Below are 18,809 nucleotides of genomic sequence, written 5' to 3' on the forward strand. Positions count from 1 at the left end.
CCATGAGATTATCTTTAGTATCAATACTTTTTTGAGACAGGGTCTTGCTCTGTCACCCAGGCTGGAGTGCAGTGGCGCATTCTCAGCTGACTGCAACCCCTGCCTCCCAGGTTCAAGCAATTCTCGTGCCTCAGCCTCCCGAGTAGCTGGGATTACAGGCATGCGCCACCACCCCCAGCTAATTTTTGTATTTTTAGTAGAGATGGGGTTTCACCATGTTGGCCAGGCTAGTCTCCAATTCCTGGCCTCAGGTGATCCCCACTTAGGCCTCCCAAAGTGCTGGGATTACAGGAGTGAGCCACCAGGCTCAGCCTCAATACTCAAAATAATAATTTCACTCTTGTTTAAAGGACACATAAGAAGCATCTTGTCATCAGAATCCTCCCCAACCAGATGTTTTAAAGTAAGGAAAAGAATCTACAACTTAGATTCAAAGTGCAGAAACGACACTTAGCTGAGTAATTTTGCCTTTCCCAGTAAGTTCACAATTAAAACATTATATATATATATATATATATATATATTTACTATTATTGGCCTGGCCATGTCTGGCCTTCAGGTCCAGACCCCTGAGTACTCACTGGAGAAAGGACCAGGGCTATCCCGCCTTCGTATCCACGAGCTGCATCTGCACATTGGCAGGCATTCCACCTCCGTAGCCTCCCTTGGACTGCATTTGGTTCTGAATGGAGCTAACCTAAAACAAGACAAAAATAAAACAAAATGGAAGTCAGGAACTAGGTCCGGTGCAACTAAGTAATTCTTTTCCCAGATTTTTATCTGAGCTGCTTTTTTCAGAAGGCTACTTTTATAGAAAAAAAAACTTTTTATAGACAAACGTTTTCTGGTTATAAGGACAAACAGGCTAGCAATTGAAACATTTTTTGCAAAAACCCCTATTTTCTCTATTTCCAAATTACGAGTCAGTTTGTAATTCACAAGGCACTTGGTAACATCTGAAAAATAGTCAAAAATATATAGATCAACTCCACTTTTTTTTTTTTTTTTAAGACAGTCTTGCTCTGTTGCCCAGGCTGGAGTGCAGTGGCGTCATCTCAGCTCACTGCAACCTCCACCTCCCCAGTTCAAGTGATTCTCCTGCCTCAGCCTCTCTAGTAGCTGAGATTACACGCACACATCACCATGCTCAACTAATTTTTCTATTTTTAGGTTTCACCATGTTGGCCAGGCTGGTCTTGAACTCCTGACCTCAAGTGATCCGACTGCCTCGGCCTCTCAAAGTGCTGGGATTATAGGCATGAGCCACCGCGCCCGGCCGATCAACTCCACTTTGTTTCTCAACCTCAAGTATCTTAATTTACAGATATCTCACATATATAATCACCTCAATTACCTAGTAAAGAATCAAAACCAAGAAAATAAGCGTGAATAAAACTGGACCAACCAAAGATAAATCTTAAAAGTCTGTGTCATAAAATGTACCATGTTAACATAGCCTGATAAAGTAAAAAAGAATCAAAGAACCCAAAGACAGATAGTCCCAGTGTATTTATTAATATTGTAACTGGGTAAACTATCCTCTCTGAGTCTCAGACTTATTATTTGTAAAAGGGTTAAGATGGTAATCTCTCCCGACCACATTACAGGGCTGTTTCCTGATAGACTGCAAGATGTACGAAAGCCGGGATATTTTCTTTTTGCTGAAACAAAGGCACATAAAGTCATTTGCAAACTGTGAAGTACTTTTAGTGTATCATTATTATTCTAATCTTCGTTCATATAAATTAGCAGTCTGGAAGCAGAGAACTGGAGAGTCAGGCTAGACTGCTAGAAGAAGGAACACAAGCAATACGATTTTGGAGATGATGGCCTAACAGTGGAGAGGGAGCACTGGCAATGTGGTTGAGCATTTCATGGAATCAGCTCAAAGGGCCCTGCACAATTCCATGATTTGGAGGGAACCGGGACATCATTCATTTATCAGTCATCTGCTTATCAAATACTTACTGAGCACCTACTGTAATATAAGGCATGAAGGGTGAGGTGCTTTCCACTGGTGATTCTGAGTCAATATTTAAAGAAAGACTTGTCTAACTCATTTTTGGAGTCAGTCAGGTTTCAATATATACTATAATAGAAGATAATGGCAAAACAGAAAATGCATAGCTTATTTAGATCAAAAGAGTCTAAATGAGAATATGTGTTTGGCTCTTAAATGGGGACATTTTTACTGACCTGGAAATTTACTTACATGGAACATCTTATTTGTATAACATCACATTATAAGGTATTGCTGTAATAGTCACATTAATAAAATGACTACTTCAGGTAAGAGTGTAAGAAGAAATCTGTATTTATTTTTGTTTTTTAAACATAAACTTCCTCAGTTAATGCAGTGTGAAGAGGCTAGGGCCTGTCATATGACACTAGTTCAAATTCATCATCTGCCCCTTTATGGTAACTAACATTAAGTTATGTGGCACAAACCTGATACCAAATAATTTTCCACCTAACATGGCATGTTAGCTTTTATAGATATTTTAGGTCTGTCTTAAAAAACATCTTTATGACCAGGTGCAGTGGCCCACAGCTGTAATCCCAACACTTTGGAAGTTTGAAGTAGGCAGATAACTTGAGCCCACAAGTTTGAGGCCAGCCTGGACAACATAGTGAAACCCCGTCTCTACAAAAAAAATACAAAACCATCCTGGCCAACATGGTGAAACCCCATCTCTACTAAAAAAAATACAAAAAATTAGCCGGGCGTGGTGGCGGGCACCTGTAGTCCCAGCTACTCGGGAGGCTGAGGCAGGAGAATGGCGTGAACCTGGGAGGCGGAGCTTGCAGTGAGCTGAGATCTGGCCACTGCACTCCAGCCTGGGTGACAGAGCAAGACTCCGTCTCAAAAAAAAAGAAAAAAGGAAAAAAACAAAAAAAAAGCCGGGCGCGGTGGCTCAAGCCTGTAATCCCAGCACTTTGGGAGGCCGAGACGGGCGGATCACGAGTTCAGGAGATCGAGACCATCCTGGCTAACACGGTGAAACCCCGTCTCTACTAAAATACAAAAAAAAAAAAATTAGCCGGGCGAGGTGGCGGGCGCCTGTACTCCCAGCTACTCGGGAGGCTGAGGCAGGAGAATGGCGTGAACCCGGGAGGCGGGGCTTGCAGTGAGCTGAGATCCGGCCACTGCACTCCAGCCTGGGCTACAGAGCGAGACTCCGTCTCAAAAAAAAAAAAAAAAAAAAAAAAATACAAAAACTAGCTGGGCATGGTGGTGCAGGCCTGTAGTCCCAGCTACTGGGGGAGGCTGAGGCAGGAGGATCGATTGAGCCTAGGAGGTCAAAGCTGCAGTGAGCACTCCAGCCTGGGCAACAGAAAGAGCCTTTGCATTAAAAAAAAAAACCCCAAACCAACCAAACAAAAAATCTGTTTTTACACTATGCATTCAATAATGCCATGCAGATTCTAAGAAAGAAAAAAAGCAATTTTTTCTCCAAAAGTCAATTCTTCAATTTAAAAGGTTAGGTTTATCTTAAGTAACCTTTATTAAGTAACTTTAATAAGTAATCTTTCAGTGCTGAGATTGAATGTATTATTGTGACTGTGAATATACAATATTTTAACACAGGATATTAATGAACAGGTAACAAATCTTTTCTGGAAAAAAGGTAGTAGAAAAGAAAGTCTTTGACACTAAGTAAAGGTAGAATAAGAATATATTTAGAGGAAAAAAGAAATTACAAGTCATCTAACCATTCAATAATATAGTTCAGGCAAGCCTGTTGCATATGCGTCAAGCCACGTTCCTAATACTAGCTGCTCAGTTCTTTTCTTTGAATAAGCAGCATGTCTATTTATGGTTTTTTCTTATTTATTATTGCACTGCATAGGATAACATAATTTTTCTAACAGAGTCAGGCTCATCAAATCAGAACTATCCATGATACTTTCAAGAAAAGTTACTTGGCCAGGCGCGGTGGCTCACACCTGTAATCCCAACACTTTGGGAGGCCGAGGTGGGTGGATCACTGGAGGTCAGGAGTTTGAGACCAGCCTGGCCAACATGGTGAAACCCCACTCTACTCAAAATACAAAAAATTAGCCAGGCATGGTGGTGCATGCCTGTAATGCCAGCTACTCGGGAGGCTAAGACAGGAGAATTGCTTGAACCTAGGAGGCAGAGGTTGCAGTGAGCTGAGTTTGTGCCACTGCACTCCAGCCTGGGTGACACAGCAAGACTACATCTCAAAAAAAAGTTACTAACTGAACAACACTGTTCCGAGCAGCAAGAACACAGTGCTCTGTGACGGTGGGATGGATGCTGAATATTGCTTTAGAGATAGCAAACTCAAATATGAATTAACTACAGAACACATTTGGGAAACACATTTAGCTCTAAAGAGCTGAAATACTTCATAAAAAGTCCACTTCAGTAGCAGAGAAGGCTGCCTGGAGACAACAAGGTAGAAACTCCACCACAGCTAAAGTCCCATCTCGATCCTGCATCTAAGATTAAGAGGCCGGTGTGCAAGCCCTGCAAAGTACAGTCCTAAAGTTCTACCTAAACTATGAGAAGCAAAAAAGATAATATGCCAATGATAGGTTTTTCATTCAGGGAGGAATCTTAAAGGAAATTCGGAAATGTACATAAGATTTTAAATGCTACAAACTAAAATTTAATTCCTCCTATACAGTTGGATTTATTTCTTTGAGATGGGGTCTCAGTCACCTAGGCTGGAGTTCAGAGGCATGATCTCAGCTCACTGCAACCTCCCGCTCCCAGGTTCAAGCAATCCTCCCCCCTCAGCCTCCCAAACAGCTGGAATCACAGGTGCATATTACTTCACTCAGCTATTTTTTTTTTTTGTATTTTTGGTAGAGACAGGGTTTCACTACGTTGCTCAGGCTGGTCTTGAACTCCTGAGCTCAGGTGATCCACCTGCCTCAGCCTCCCAAAGTACTGGGATTATAGGAGGGAGCCACCATGTCTGGCCTTATAGTTGGATTTTTAAAAAATCTGAGGTGGCAGAGACAACATCTGTTGATGAGAGAGAAATTAAAATTCATTATATATAATAAATTTGAAACTACCCATTCTCTTTATTATAGTAACCATATTAATAAAAGTAATAGGGCCCTAGTTAGTCTTTCTACACTATGTCAATGCAGGAAACAAAGCTACTGACTATTTTGACAGCAACATGATATCTCTTGCATTTCCACAAAGCAGTCAAGTGAAACAAAGTACTTTTCCTACAGATTTAAAACAAACAAGCTGTTTCCTTTCCAGGAAGGTTCAAATGTCACTCCTTTGCTTACCTAGTAACTGCAATGACAAACGTCGTTGCTGTATCCAGGATACCCATCTACCTATTTTTAAAGTCCCCGTTAAGTCTTTTGTTAGTGCTGTCTAGTAAGTTGGTATACAGTGGATCATAATTTTGTTTATAAAACCCTTATTGACTTTCTGGTTCTGAACACTTTAGGGATCATTTAGATACTTGTTTACTTTAGGAATGGAGAAAAGAGTCAGTCTGTTGATCCTTAGTGGCTTGCTTTAAGGCAAATGTGAGGAACAACTCTGACAAGAACCTGCATTTGGTGCTGCTTCTATTATAATGCATTCTGGTTTTCTCTTCAACAAAAATTAAAGACTAAAAGATCAGCTGAGTAGATCTAAAGCCTATTCTGAAACTCACTGAAACATCTATTAAAAGACAGCGAATAAATCTTATTTCTGATTCTTCACATCCTGCTGGCAAATGTGACAAATTTTTACTGCCTTGACCTAAAGGGATATGTGAAAATTCTAATCCTATGCTTACTGCATGAGAACTTAGAGTAAATAAATCACCAACATTCTAGTATTATCAGGTAAAGATGAATAGTTTGTAACAGGGGGCCCAAAACCGGAAGTGGCCTGTTAGGAACCGGGCTGCACAACAGGAGGTGAGCAGCTGCAAGTGCGCATCACTGCCTGAGCTCCGCCTCCTGTCACATCCGTGATGGCATGAGATTCTCATAGGAGCACGAACCCTGTCGTGAACTGCACATGTGAGGATCTAGGTTGCGGACTCCTTATGAGAATCTAATGCCTGATGAACTGAAGTGGAATAGTTTCACCCCAAAACCATTTCCCCCATGGAAAAACTGTCTTCCACGAAACCGGTCCTTGGTGCAAAAAATGTTGGAGACCACTGGTTTATAAAGTAAAGCAATAAAAATGTGTGCAAAAGGCAACTAACTGAACTTAAAAGAACGAAAAAAGATTATTATTTAAAAGGCTGATATCCAAGTCTCTTTGGTGGGAGCAAGAGAATCAATAGGATATTAACCTCTACTCTGAACCAAATCCTTTCAAGTTTCAAAGTATTTATTCGGGACAAAGGCAGCTATGAAGAATTGCGTACAAGAAACAGAAACAAATACATAACCCAGCAAATTCGAAGAGATTAATTTTTCATCATTAGTTTGCTTCTCTCTCTTCTATGCTCATATTATGTATTTACATTCACTGTATACAAATTCATTTAGCATAATGCTATTAAAAATATTTGTGCCTATCACACAGGTTTCACATGACTATGCCCCAATGCCCTACCTGCATGTCCCACCAACATACTTACTGAATTCATTCCACTGAACAGGTCTCCTGATCCAACATGAGCCGTGTGCACAAAGTTTGTGGGCTCTCCAATCATACTTCTGTCAATCCGTCGTCGCCTTTTCTAAAATATGGGGGAACAATGTGTTGAGAAAGTGATCTTATGAACAACTTATCCTGATGGATTTTTACACTATGACTGTTTAATAAATTTGCCAAGAACACAAAAATGCCTAGCTCTTAGACTGCCACAATTACTTCTTATGATGAAATCCCCAAGAGAAATATATGCACAAAAATGATTAGTAAAGCAAAATAACAGGTTATTATTTAGAACTTAATAGATTATTTGGTCTAGTTTTGGTCATCCACATATTTGTATAATAACCGCTTAAGTTTTATTATTTTTAAATAATGAGACAAATGTAAAATTACCCTCAGTCACTATTATTGTTGGCAAAGAACACAGTGCGGTTTGAATACAATGTCTGATTTTAAACATTACTTTCTGGCTTTCACCATTAACAGATGTATTATATTTTGATGGTTATTATTCAGATTATACCCAATTACCTTTCTATGCTAAAATGAATCTGTCATTTTAGCTGGTGGGGGTGGGGGTTGGAGGGTAAGAGGGTGACAGATTTGGTCCTAGTCCATTCACACTTCTCTGGTCTGTTCTAGCTGGGAACTAAACCTGTTGACTAACTAGGCTGGGTCTTACTGACTCTTCCTCCATTTTTTTTTTTTTTTTTTGAGATGGAGTCTTGCTATGTTACCCAGGCTGGTCTTTAACTGGGCTCAAGCAATCCTCACACCTCAGCTTCCAAGTAGCCAGGATTACAGGCATGCACCACTACGCCTGGCTGACTCTTCCTAGTTTTTGACAACCACTTCTCATGGGGTGCTAAGCCCCATTTTCCAGTAACTTTAGCCACCAGCTGGTATTCCTGTTCTGACCAATATGCTCATCTACCCCTTAGAGATTATTTCCTTACCATACTGCTGTGTTTCACTGATTAAGAGTTTTCCAGCTTTGAAGATTATCTTAGATCTGTCCTGTTTTCCATGACCCCTTAGATATGATCATCTTATTGGGAGAGATCACTGGCCACGTTGGGTTAGTGTCCTACTATGGGGCTCTGCTTATCCCAGTTTACTGTCAATAGTAAACTTCTGAAATTGCAGCTTCCCTCAAAACCAAGCTGAGTTATAAACTTGTTGGATTCGCTGCCTTTGAACATAACACTTTTATGTCCTTATCTATTGAAATGCTGGCATGATCCTGATAAACCTTAAAATGTTATCAAGACAGTCCCATATGACAGCTCCTCAGGATGAGAACATGACTTTCTATAAAACCACAGAAGTGGCGAGCCCATGCATATATTTTAGAAGTCAATATACATTGTTTTACTGTCCTCTCATTTATATTGTCATAGATAGAAACAAACAAAAAACAAACCCTGACGCTTTTCCTTTGAAATATTTATGTTCTTCATCCTTAGAATTCAGCAATGACATTAGACCATCTCCAAGTTTGTTGGATTTTCCTTCCAGTAATTTTGCATGGCACATGGTTATATAAACACAGGTTTTCTGTATCTTAGAAAAGTTTTATTCTATTAGTTCCTTGGTAATTGCTCCATGGGTTCATTTTGCTATTTTTGGAGTTCCCGCTACGTGGACATTTGAACATGTGTGTGTCGATAATCTTCCAAGTTTCTTAGATTTCCATCATTTATTTATCTTTATAATTTCACTGCATTGGAAAATAACTCCACTTTATCCTCTTCAGAGGTCCACGCTAGACAGTAAATATTATAACTTTGCAGGCCAACACACAGTCTCCACTGTAGCTCTGACTCAACTCTGCTATTGTAGTATGAAAACAGCTGCAGAGCACATGAAATTAAATGAGTGTAGCTGTGTTTTGGTAAAAATTTATTTACAAAAACAGGTGACAGGCTAGATTTGGCCTGTAAAAGTAGTAGTCTGCTGACCCCAGCTCTAGATTTTTTCAGTAGTAGCCACATAATTTTTTTCCATTATGGTTATTTTTCAGAAGCTCTTCGTTATGACATGTCATTGCAATATTTTTTAATCTCTGAAAAAGTTGTATTATAGTTTTTCACTCTTTTCCCTAAAAACAATTATACAAATTATAAGTCTATAACACTAGGGAACAAAGTACTCTCATTGCTTTATTTGAACAAGTTTAGTTTTACTTCGAGCCCTTTTTTGGAAGTTGGTAAGAAACTGTCTATTGGGGCCCTGTTCCATAGAATCATATGAAACTTTCAGGTTAAAATGGTATCATAAAGTCAAAAGAGGCTTTTGTCTATGTGTTTTAATTTTTCTATTTCTTAGCACAACACACTGGTTTCCTGTTATCCTTTTCTCGCATATTGCTCCCTCCGATGATCTTAGAGGTGTCTCATACAAAGACTCCCTGCCCCTAATGGCAGACTTGCCACCCACAACCATCCTTTGATCTGGAGTGCTGCATGCCAGCAGTGCACTCGTCTTTTCCTCTGTTCCCCACAGACTCAGTTTGTCTATTTCCAACCACCCCACTCAATGTACTTCTCTTCATACTATTTTTGTTTGGAATGATAAAGCATAATTCTATAAATTACCCTTAAACAATGCTAGCTTATCTTTTTTAGGAATAAAGTAAGGAAAAAATGCTAACAGTTTTGTGCCTTTCTCTTCTTAATAATATATTATTACATTTCCACTAAATTTTCCTTATTAGGAAGCTGTTTGGGCAGGTCCAGAAATGTAATCTTTACCATCACAGGATACGAATTTTCTCAGCACGTGGGCAGGACAAATTATTGTGATTTCTTCCCCAGTGAGCCCCCTAACTGACAGGTAGAGAGGGAAGCTTCTAGGTTCTTGTCAGGACAGTAGCCTCTGCAGGACACCAGACTCTTCCCAAGGCGTTACGCAGTCAACATGTCAAGATAACTGCTTCTGATATACAGAGAGAGCCACTTGGCTCTCTCAAGCAAAGGAGGAGGTGGTACCAGAGAATCAGACCTACCTCCAGACCACTAGGAGGAGTCTTGATCATCCCTTGTCCTGTGAACATGCAGAAACAACAACTAACAGTTCTTATTCTGCATCATTTCCTCCAGAAGGGTGTGTTTAGAACTTGCCAAAAGGCTCCACTTGGTCTATACCTCCATATTAAATGATTTATCATCACAGGATTGTGTTGGGGGAGAACAGAAACCACAGTGTGCTCAGGCCACCACCCATCTCACCCAAAAAGAATGAACAGATATGCTTGTGAAAGAAGGGTATTAACACATACTCACAAACAATAATTCAGCAAACATGATTACTGAGAATATTCAAAAGCTGGTAACAAAACTAGTTCCCAAGAAGCTATTCTCACGCTGAAAAGCAAAGGATGAGAAGACTTCAGCTTACTTCTGTCATACTGTGTTATTAGATAATATATATGAATGTGAAAATAGTGAGTATTTTTCAACTTGAACTATACCGAGCTGGGAGTCAAACCTTAGTACTGGAAGGTTTCTTCATGGCATCTAATATAACACTGTTTGTGAGATATGAAAGAAACTTTCAGTCCTTTGCTCCCCAAGGCTGAGGGAACTCAGCTGTCCAGAAACTGAAAGGAGAACTGTGTTGTGCGAGCACAGTAAAGATAAAGACCTAAGATGAAAATAGTAAGATAAGGAAGAACCAGATCACATAGGGTTTGTAAAGGACTGAAGTGTGTGATCCTCCCAAGAACAATGGGAAATAATTGAAAGTCTTTTAAAGCAGAGGAACAACATGATCAAATAGTTTTAGAAGACTATTCCACAATAGCTATAGGTGGAAAACACGTTAGAAGAGGTCAAAATAAGTTATTAATGCTGGTGAAAAGGGATTATGTGGATTCAACTAATAACACAGATGGAAAGAAGCGGTTAGATTGAAGAAAGTGGTCAGTGGATAAAATCAACAGCATTTGGGCCAGGCGTGGTGGCTCACACCTGTAATCCCAGCACTTTGGGAGGCTGAGGTGGGCAGATCACCTGAGGTCAAGAGCTCGAGACCAGCCTGGCCAACACAGTGAAACCCTGTCTCTACTAAAAAATACAAAAATTAGTCAGGCATGGTGGCAGGCGCCTTAATCCCAGCTACTTGGGAGGCAGAGGCCGGAGAATCGTTTGAACCAGGGAGGCGGAGGTTGCAGTGGGCTGAGATCGAGCCATTGCACTCAAGCCTGGGGGACGAGAGCGAGATTTCTCCCAAAAAAAACAAAAAAGGCATTTGGTTGCAGGCTGGATTTGGTAACTGAGCAAGGGAGGAGTTAAGAAATATGCACAGACTTCATACTTCCGCAGAGTATGCAATTCACTGGGTTCGGAAAGAATCCAAACTGGAGATAAAAGACTGAGACTCACCAGCATTAACAAAGCCATGTTAATGAGATTTCCTAGACAAACTAAATTTCTGTGGTTGGGTAAAGAAGAAGCCATCAAAGAAGGCCAAAAAGAAACAGGCTGAAAGTCAGTAGGAAAATCAGCAGTGTGTACAAGTGTCAAGAGGGAGCAGGCAACAGAGCTGAAAGGTGATGAGAGGTCAATTAAAGACAGAAATACATGCACTGGATTCAGCAGTATCACGTCGATGGGCACCTTAGCGAGTGCTATGTCAGTGGAGTAAAAGGAGGAGAAGACACACTGGAGGGGACTGAGGTGGGTCTAAGAAGTGGAAAATGGCGAAAGAGAACAGAGACAACGCTGGAGAAAAGTCCGGCCTTCTGGACAGGAAGAAGATAGGTCAGTGGCTGCAAGGAGAAAAGGAGATGAGGACAGATTGAATTTTTCCCCTGTAAGATGGCAGAGAATTCATTATGCTCAATTTCTAATGGGAAAGATCCAGTAAAAGAGGTAAACAAAAAGAAGGAAAAAGAAAATGGATTGTCAACATTACAGGGTTCCTGAGAAGGCAGTAAAGGTGGATCCAGACACAGGTGGAGGTGATCTTGACACTCTTTCCTACAACAATCAAAAACCTGGATTTAAATATAATTAAATATTCTAAAATATAAAAATGCAGTATTTTCAGGCACAATGTGGACATTTAAGGAATGGCACACTTATTTGGACTACTGTATTAATAGTCACGGGTGGCCAGGCATGGTGACTCATGCCTACAATCCCAGCACTTTGGGAGGCCGAGGCTGGTGGATCACTTGAGGTCAGGAGTTCAAGACCAGCCTGGCCAACATGGTGAAACCCTGTCTCTGCTAAAAATACAAAAATTAGCCAGGCTATGAGAATGATAAAATGAACTTTGGGGACTTGGGGCTCTGGAAGAGTGGGAGGGGGTCAAGGGATAAAAGACTACAAATACAGTGCAGTGTACATTGCTCGGGTGATGAGTACCCCAAAATCCACAAATCACCACTAAAGAACTTACTCATGTAACCAAATACCACCTGTACCCCAATAACTATGGAAAATTAAATAAATATTTTAAGAAAAAAAATTAGCTGGGCATGGTGGCAGGCACCTGTTATCCCAGCTACTCGAGAGGCTGAGGGAGGAGAATTGCTTGAACCCGGGGCTGGGGGGTGGGAGGGGGAGGTTGCAGTGAGCCGAGATCACACCACTGCACTCCAGCCTGGGTGACAGAGTGAGACTCCATTTCAAAAGAAAAAAAAAGAATAGTCATGGGCAAACAAGGGGAATTCCGGAGTCGGACCTCCACAAAGAAAAACAGGAAATGGTGCACTCTGCTCTGATACGTATTAACAGTTGTTGTTAGCAGAGTCACCGTGTTTCCTGGAAACAAATTCTTTATAGGGAACTTTGTTAAGAACGTCAACCATCTGAATAATCCTTGCATCCTGAAAATACTAACTTTTATTGTGCATAAGGTAAAGGACTAGAGACCCAAATGAATCACTATGTTAGTGTGGAGGGGACATTAGGCAAAATCTCTCTTCCCATGACTTTTTACATTATTACATCATAATTATTAAAGATAATGAATTAATTTGGAGTATATGCAAAGAGGCGAGAAGCAGGTTAATTTCAAAGTATGTGCTACTGTGTGAACCATATTTGCATCCTTATCTAAACAAGTATGTATATAACCATACTTTATCTACCTCCATCACATTTCTGGCATATGGATCAAACTGTAGCTTCTAGAAAACAGTAATTACATAATCATTTAAAAGTTAAAACTTCCCCAAAGACTATTCTCTGGGCAGCTTAGTGTACAAACACAGGTCACTGAGAAGCAAATGAAGGCCAGGTCCCATCAGGTTAGCAGAAGGCCTACAGTAAGAGTAAAAGATGGTACAGCCTGAGGTAGTTCTAGAAGCAGATACAGAGTGAATAAAGAAAATGAAAATACCTGCCATCTGGGACAGTGAAAAAAGCTGGAACTTTCAGGGTATAAAACAGCAATCATTTATGCAAATGTGGCCAAAGTAAATGAAAGGCTGAAAGCTATGCTACTGACTCAACTTTATGACCTGGAGAAAGTCAGTTGAGTTGTATAACTGAATCCCTAAATCTATGAATTAAATCTAACAAGCCCACTATTTCCAAATTTTGTCTTGGGGCATCCCAGCAAAATCCAGGGGTGCCAGGGTTTTCTATTTGAGGGAAACACAGTGAGACTCAATGTGTGTTTGACACTGAGTGAGCTACCAACTTCAGATAATTTGTAACTTCAACATTAGAACATACATTCTTTTTAACAGCATATCCTTGTGAAGCTGAGTTTTCAGTGGTTACTGTGAAAAAACCCAAGCACTATGCAAAAGTCAGTATGGAACTAGAAAAGAAGGTGGTGGTGTTCAGTCTGATTCCACAGTTTGAGAAGTTGTATAATCCTAACCGGCACAAACACACCATAAGTATGTAAATGGTTATTTAAGAATTAAATAAAAATATTTTTCCTTTCAATTTATATCTTATTTTTTAAAGGCAAATAAGTTGTTGGGACATAAATCTTTACTAAGTTGTTTGTACCAAATTAGTTAATAAACAAGTCTGTATGGTATTTCTCTTAGCCTAGAGGCACCATGAAAAAAATTACAGAACTGTTAAGGGAAGTTTGGGAACCTCTGAAATACATTCATTTTTTGAAATATTGACAGTGTAATTAGGAACCAGGCATTTATAAAACAAGTGGATATTTTTTTCTGTGATGCAAGTGACTGATTCCCTGGGTGTGTGAGCTGCTTCCCAGTTAATCAATCTAGTTCACAGTACAGAAAAAAAGACTAACAAAAGTTGTAATAATATAAAAAATGGACTTGACATTTTTTGATGAAAATGATCTTCCTAGTGGATATTCATTGACACAAAAATTGAAAGTACCTTTTATGGTAGCAATGTCAACAAACTATATGAAACGCCCTTGCCCCAAGTCTCTCCCTACTCATTCTTTGAGACCCAACTCAAACATAACATTCTGACTTGAGGCTGTTAGATATTTCCTGTTCTGAACATTCAGAGCACATGGCTCATATTTCAATTATAGTACTTAAAACATTGTATTGTAACTTACTTGCTTACAGTTTGATTTTCCTACACTACTACAAGTTCTGTAACAGTAGCTGTGCCTGACACACAGTAGACAATAAATGACTGTTGAATGAATAAAAGGCTTTTTTAAAGAAACAATGTCAGCTCAGTTCTCTAAAAATTGTTTGTCTTATCTAATATTATCGCCAAATATTTCTCAAGAACCTATTATATTTGGAAGATGTAAACAATGTAATGCCAATTCTAATGGAGTTTACATTTCTGCACAAAAAATACTTATCTGCTGATTTAATTTTCTCTGTTTCATAGAAATGCTGTGTGCTCTAGGGAGGTTTTAACTGGTAACACTGTTTTAGTTTTTATATTGGGTAGAACCTCTAAAGCAGTGGTTCTCAAGATACAGTATACATCAGAATCCCTGGAAGGTTTGTTAAAACACAGGTTTCTGAGTTCTAGTCACACAAGAATTTCAGATTGAGCAAGTTTGGAGTGGGTCTTTAATTTGCGTTATCTAACAATATTCCAAGTGATACTGATGGCTTAACGGTTTAGAAACACTGGCTCTAAAGATTAACAGCTGAATGACTATTATTAAAAAGTCAGGCCAAGCATGGTGGCTCACGCCTGTAAGCCTAGCACTTTGGGAGGCTGAGGGTGGATTGCCTGAGCTCAGGAGTTCGAGACCAGCCTGGGCAACATGGTAACACATCATCTCTACAAAAATACAGAAAATTAGCCAGGTGTGGTGGCACACCCCTGTAGTCCCAACTACTAGAGAGGCTGAGACACAAGAATCTTTGGAACCTGGGAGGCAGAGGTTGCAGTGAGTCAAGATCACACCACTCCAGTCTGGGCAACAGAGCGAGACTCCGTCTCCAAAAAAAAAAAAAAAAAAAAATTACATATAGTCAAATAACAATAGATGCTGGTGAGGCTGCAGAGAAAAGGGAACACTTATATGCTGCTGGTGGGAATGTAAATTAGTTTAGTCATTGTGGAAAGCAGTATGGCAATTTCTCAAAGAAGTGAAAACAGAAGTATCACTTGACCCAGGACCCCCTTACTGAGTATATACCCAAAGGAATATAAATCATTCTACCATAAAGACACATGTACACGTATGTTCATCGCAGCACTATTCACAATCGCAGTCATGGCATCAGCCTAAATGCCCATCAGTGGTAGACTGGATAAAGAAAACGTGGTACATGTATGCCATGGAATACCTCACAGCCATAAAAAAGAACCAGACTATGTCCTTTGGAGCAACACAGATGGAGCTGGAGGCCATAACATAATACCACATGTTCTCACTTATAAGTGGGAGCTAAACATTGAGTACACACAGACACAAAGAAGGCAACAATGGATATCAGGACCTATCTGAGAGTACAGGGTGGGAGGAAGGAGAGGATCAAAAAACTACCTAATGGTTACTATGCCTATTACCTGGGTGATGAAATTATCTGTACACCAGGTAATCTGTGACTCAGTTTACCTATATAATAAACCTACACATGTACCCCCTGAACCGCAAAGGTAAATTAAAAAATAAAGGTTAACAGCTGAATATTTAAGAAGTAAAAACAAGATACCGGGCACAGTTCCAAGAACTTTAAAGCCATGAACTCATTTGCTAGCACCTTCTATAGCAGTATATGACATTTTACCTTCCCTTCAAATCTGGGATCCTCTGGCAAACTCTCACTTCTTGTCTCAGCCATTGCTCAGAAGTCCTCATTTTTTCACCTTTGTACTCTCTACTGAATAAAGTTTCTTTTTTTTTTTGAGACAAGAGTCTCACTCGTCACCCAGGCTGGAGTGCGATGGCGCAATCTCAGTTCAATGCAACCTCCGCCTCCTGGGTTCAAGCGATTCTCATGCCTCAGCCTCCCAAGCAGCTGGAATTACAGGTGCGCACCACCATGCCCAGCTAATTTTTTGTATTTTTAGTAGAGATGGGGTTTCACCATGTTGGTCAGGCTGGTCTTGAACTCTTGACCTCAACTAATCCACCCACCTTGGCCTCCTAAAGTGCTGAGATTACAGGTATGAGCCACCATGCCTGGTCAAGATGGGAGTCTTAACAGTGTCCAGGTCCTGAATACTCATGTTCAAGAAGCTGAATCCACCCTTCCCATGGGTGGTAATCTGAGTTGATAAAACTGCCTGTGGAAGTCTGGTTTCTAAGAATATAACAAAACATTTCTAATATGTTAAGGGAAAAATGAAAGAGAAACAAGGTTTTAGATACTGCAGAGACTGGAAAAAAAATCCGCTCTTCAATAACTGAGTAGCCTACTTTGGATTCCAAATTCTCATACTTAGGTCAAAACTTGAGAAAATAATAAACTTCTTCTATATACAAACTTGTACTGTATCTTCTACGGTGAGAAAAATATAAAATTCTACTTGTCTGGCTTCTAGAGCTTAGCTCACTCACTGGAATGCCAGCAGTGGCCCTCAAGTGACAGAGTGTATATAAGGAGCTATCTCTACAGGAGATGAGAGTCACACCATAGATCACCACAGAGAAACCAAAACCAGCTAGTATTATAAGCAGAGAATTATCTAAGTCAAAGTACAGAAAGGAAAGATATTTTGTGCTGGAAATATTCATAAATAAATAGGTGAGCTGCTGGTAATGCATTTACAATCTAATCTTAAGTGTGGTGCTGTTGGTATCTGTCCGACAACTAACCTTTTCTTACTCAGTATGTATTTTGCAGCTTGTGATGAGGAGAAGTTTGCAAGAGACCCCAAAATTTGTTTTTAAAAGGAATCTCTAAAGCAAATCTATAGTGACCTTTTCAAGGGCCAAATTGCTAAAAGCAAAATTGAAGGAACTAGTTGTTCTCATCTCTCAGTGAGAAACCTGAAGTGAAAACAGTTTTTTTCTCCTTCTATTTTAAAATTAGTATCTGGTTTAAGTCACATATTCCAAGGATGAAAACTGAAGCACAAAATAGGTCAAAAAAAAAAAAAAAAAAAAAGGAAGGGAGAAACTAATTTGAACTAGCTTTCAAGTATTAATGATATATTTGTCAATGGTGTTAAAAACCTTTCACTAGAAATTTCTGCCATTATGGGTCCATCTGGGATTGTTCCTATCCACTCTATATATACAGTGTACAATGTACCTAGGAAGGTATTACTTGCCAAAGTCCCACAGCTAACTAAAATCAGATCTGGGAGTCTTCCTTGTCCACTGTTCTTTCCTTCACATCACTGTGCGAACAACTGTGTTTCAAAGCAAGTCATATAATTCCCTCCAAACATTTACTATATAAAATTGAGATACAGATATCGTGTTTATATTAACTCTATGTGAAAAGTGTTTATAACTGAGTCAGGTACTGTACTATAATTAATTTTTCTTATACCACACTTTGCACTGGAATTGCTTCTGGCTTGCTTAGCTTAAAAAAAAAATTCTGTCACAAAATTCACACACAATGTCTGCTTAACTTTTTTTTTTTTTTTTTTTTTGAGATGGAGTCTCACTCTGTTGCCCAGGCTGGAGTGCAGTGGCACAATCTTGGTTCACTGCAACCTCTGCTGCCCGGGTTCAGGTGATTCTCCTGCCTCAGCTTCCCAAGTAGCTGGGATTACAGGCACCTGCGACCACACCCAGCTAATTTTTGTAGATTTTAGTAGAGATGGGGTTTCACCATCTTGGCCAGGCTGGTCTTGAACTCACCTCGTGATCCACCTGCCTCGGCCTCCCAAAGTCGTTTGCTTAACTTTTAATGAAACTATCATTAATTGTTCTAATACCCTCCATAAGTATCTCGTGGTAAAACTGATAAGATGCTGCAAGAACAAATAAAACCAAAACCAAACCAAAACAAACAGTGATAGGGGATAAGGGGGGGAAATGAAGAAATTAAAATGACAGACATGTTTCTCATGAAGTTAATATATATGAAAGCATTTGAACTAAGACAGTCTGCAAAAACGGCAGATAATAATTAACACTTGGTAGCAAAAAAATGCTTTCTGAAATACTGAAACACTGCTTGTTTCACTGTAACTTATCACCTAGTGCTGTGTATCCACATAGTCTCATAACTCAACTTTATATCCAACATGGATGTTCATTTCTATTTGGGTAAAATTTACTGATATATACTAGAAAGAAAACTGGTCTTAAAATGCAAAAGGCTCTGCCACTAATTCGCTGATCTTAGTTTACTAATTAACTTCTTAGTATAGTTTCCAAATCTGCATGCATGCATGCCCACATGTATTTGACTACATTTGCCTATGATGTCTCTAAGATCTAAAATTTTAAGACTGTATGAAAATTATTTTCATTTCACAAAACAAAATCACATATAAAACAAACAATATACCATCTGCTAAAACAAGAATGTAAGCATAACACCTTTTCAAGAAACTGTAAGAAAGCTCAATCGACAAAAGTAGATGGAACATAAATACCAGAAATATCTAAGAACCAGAAGAATTTTTACTATGTGCAAGGGTGATAAGCGATCTGACCAAACTTTAGGGTACTGAGTACTTTAAAAAGAGAACTGAGATCTGACCTAGAATTCGTCTTATATGAGAGCTGCTAATAAAATGTATCTGTAATATTTCCTACTCAGTATGAACAAGTTTGATAGAAGGATGAAAAACTGAATGATTTATACCATCTGTTTACATCACAGATGAACAGATTCTTAAAAAGTGCTTCTAAAAATGTT

The 18,809-nt window shown here is 39.4% G+C and overlaps 1 protein-coding gene and 1 long non-coding RNA gene across 8 annotated transcripts in view; one reads left to right on the forward strand and one right to left on the reverse strand.

The window, feature by feature from the left end:
* Positions 1-15,300, forward strand: part of LOC126956042 (uncharacterized) — a 45,772-nt gene extending 30,472 nt beyond the window's left edge. The window contains exon 5 of the long non-coding RNA XR_007726215.1: positions 13,311-15,300. This is a non-coding gene — a long non-coding RNA (uncharacterized LOC126956042). The remainder of the gene's footprint in view (positions 1-13,310) is intronic.
* Positions 1-18,809, reverse strand: part of CDC42SE2 (CDC42 small effector 2) — a 1,077,748-nt gene that overhangs the window by 2,905 nt on the left and 1,056,034 nt on the right. For all 7 annotated transcript variants that reach the window (XM_050792914.1, XM_050792917.1, XM_050792912.1 and 4 more), the window contains 2 exons: positions 6,588-6,689; positions 582-697 (listed from right to left, as the gene is read on the reverse strand). In XM_050792914.1, coding sequence (XP_050648871.1) covers positions 599-697; positions 6,588-6,689 — 201 coding nt within the window. In that variant the 3' untranslated portion in view covers positions 582-598. The remainder of the gene's footprint in view (positions 1-581; positions 698-6,587; positions 6,690-18,809) is intronic.

This window comes from Macaca thibetana, chromosome 6 (assembly GCF_024542745.1).
Source record: "Macaca thibetana thibetana isolate TM-01 chromosome 6, ASM2454274v1, whole genome shotgun sequence".
Taxonomy (NCBI): Eukaryota; Metazoa; Chordata; class Mammalia; order Primates; family Cercopithecidae; genus Macaca; species Macaca thibetana.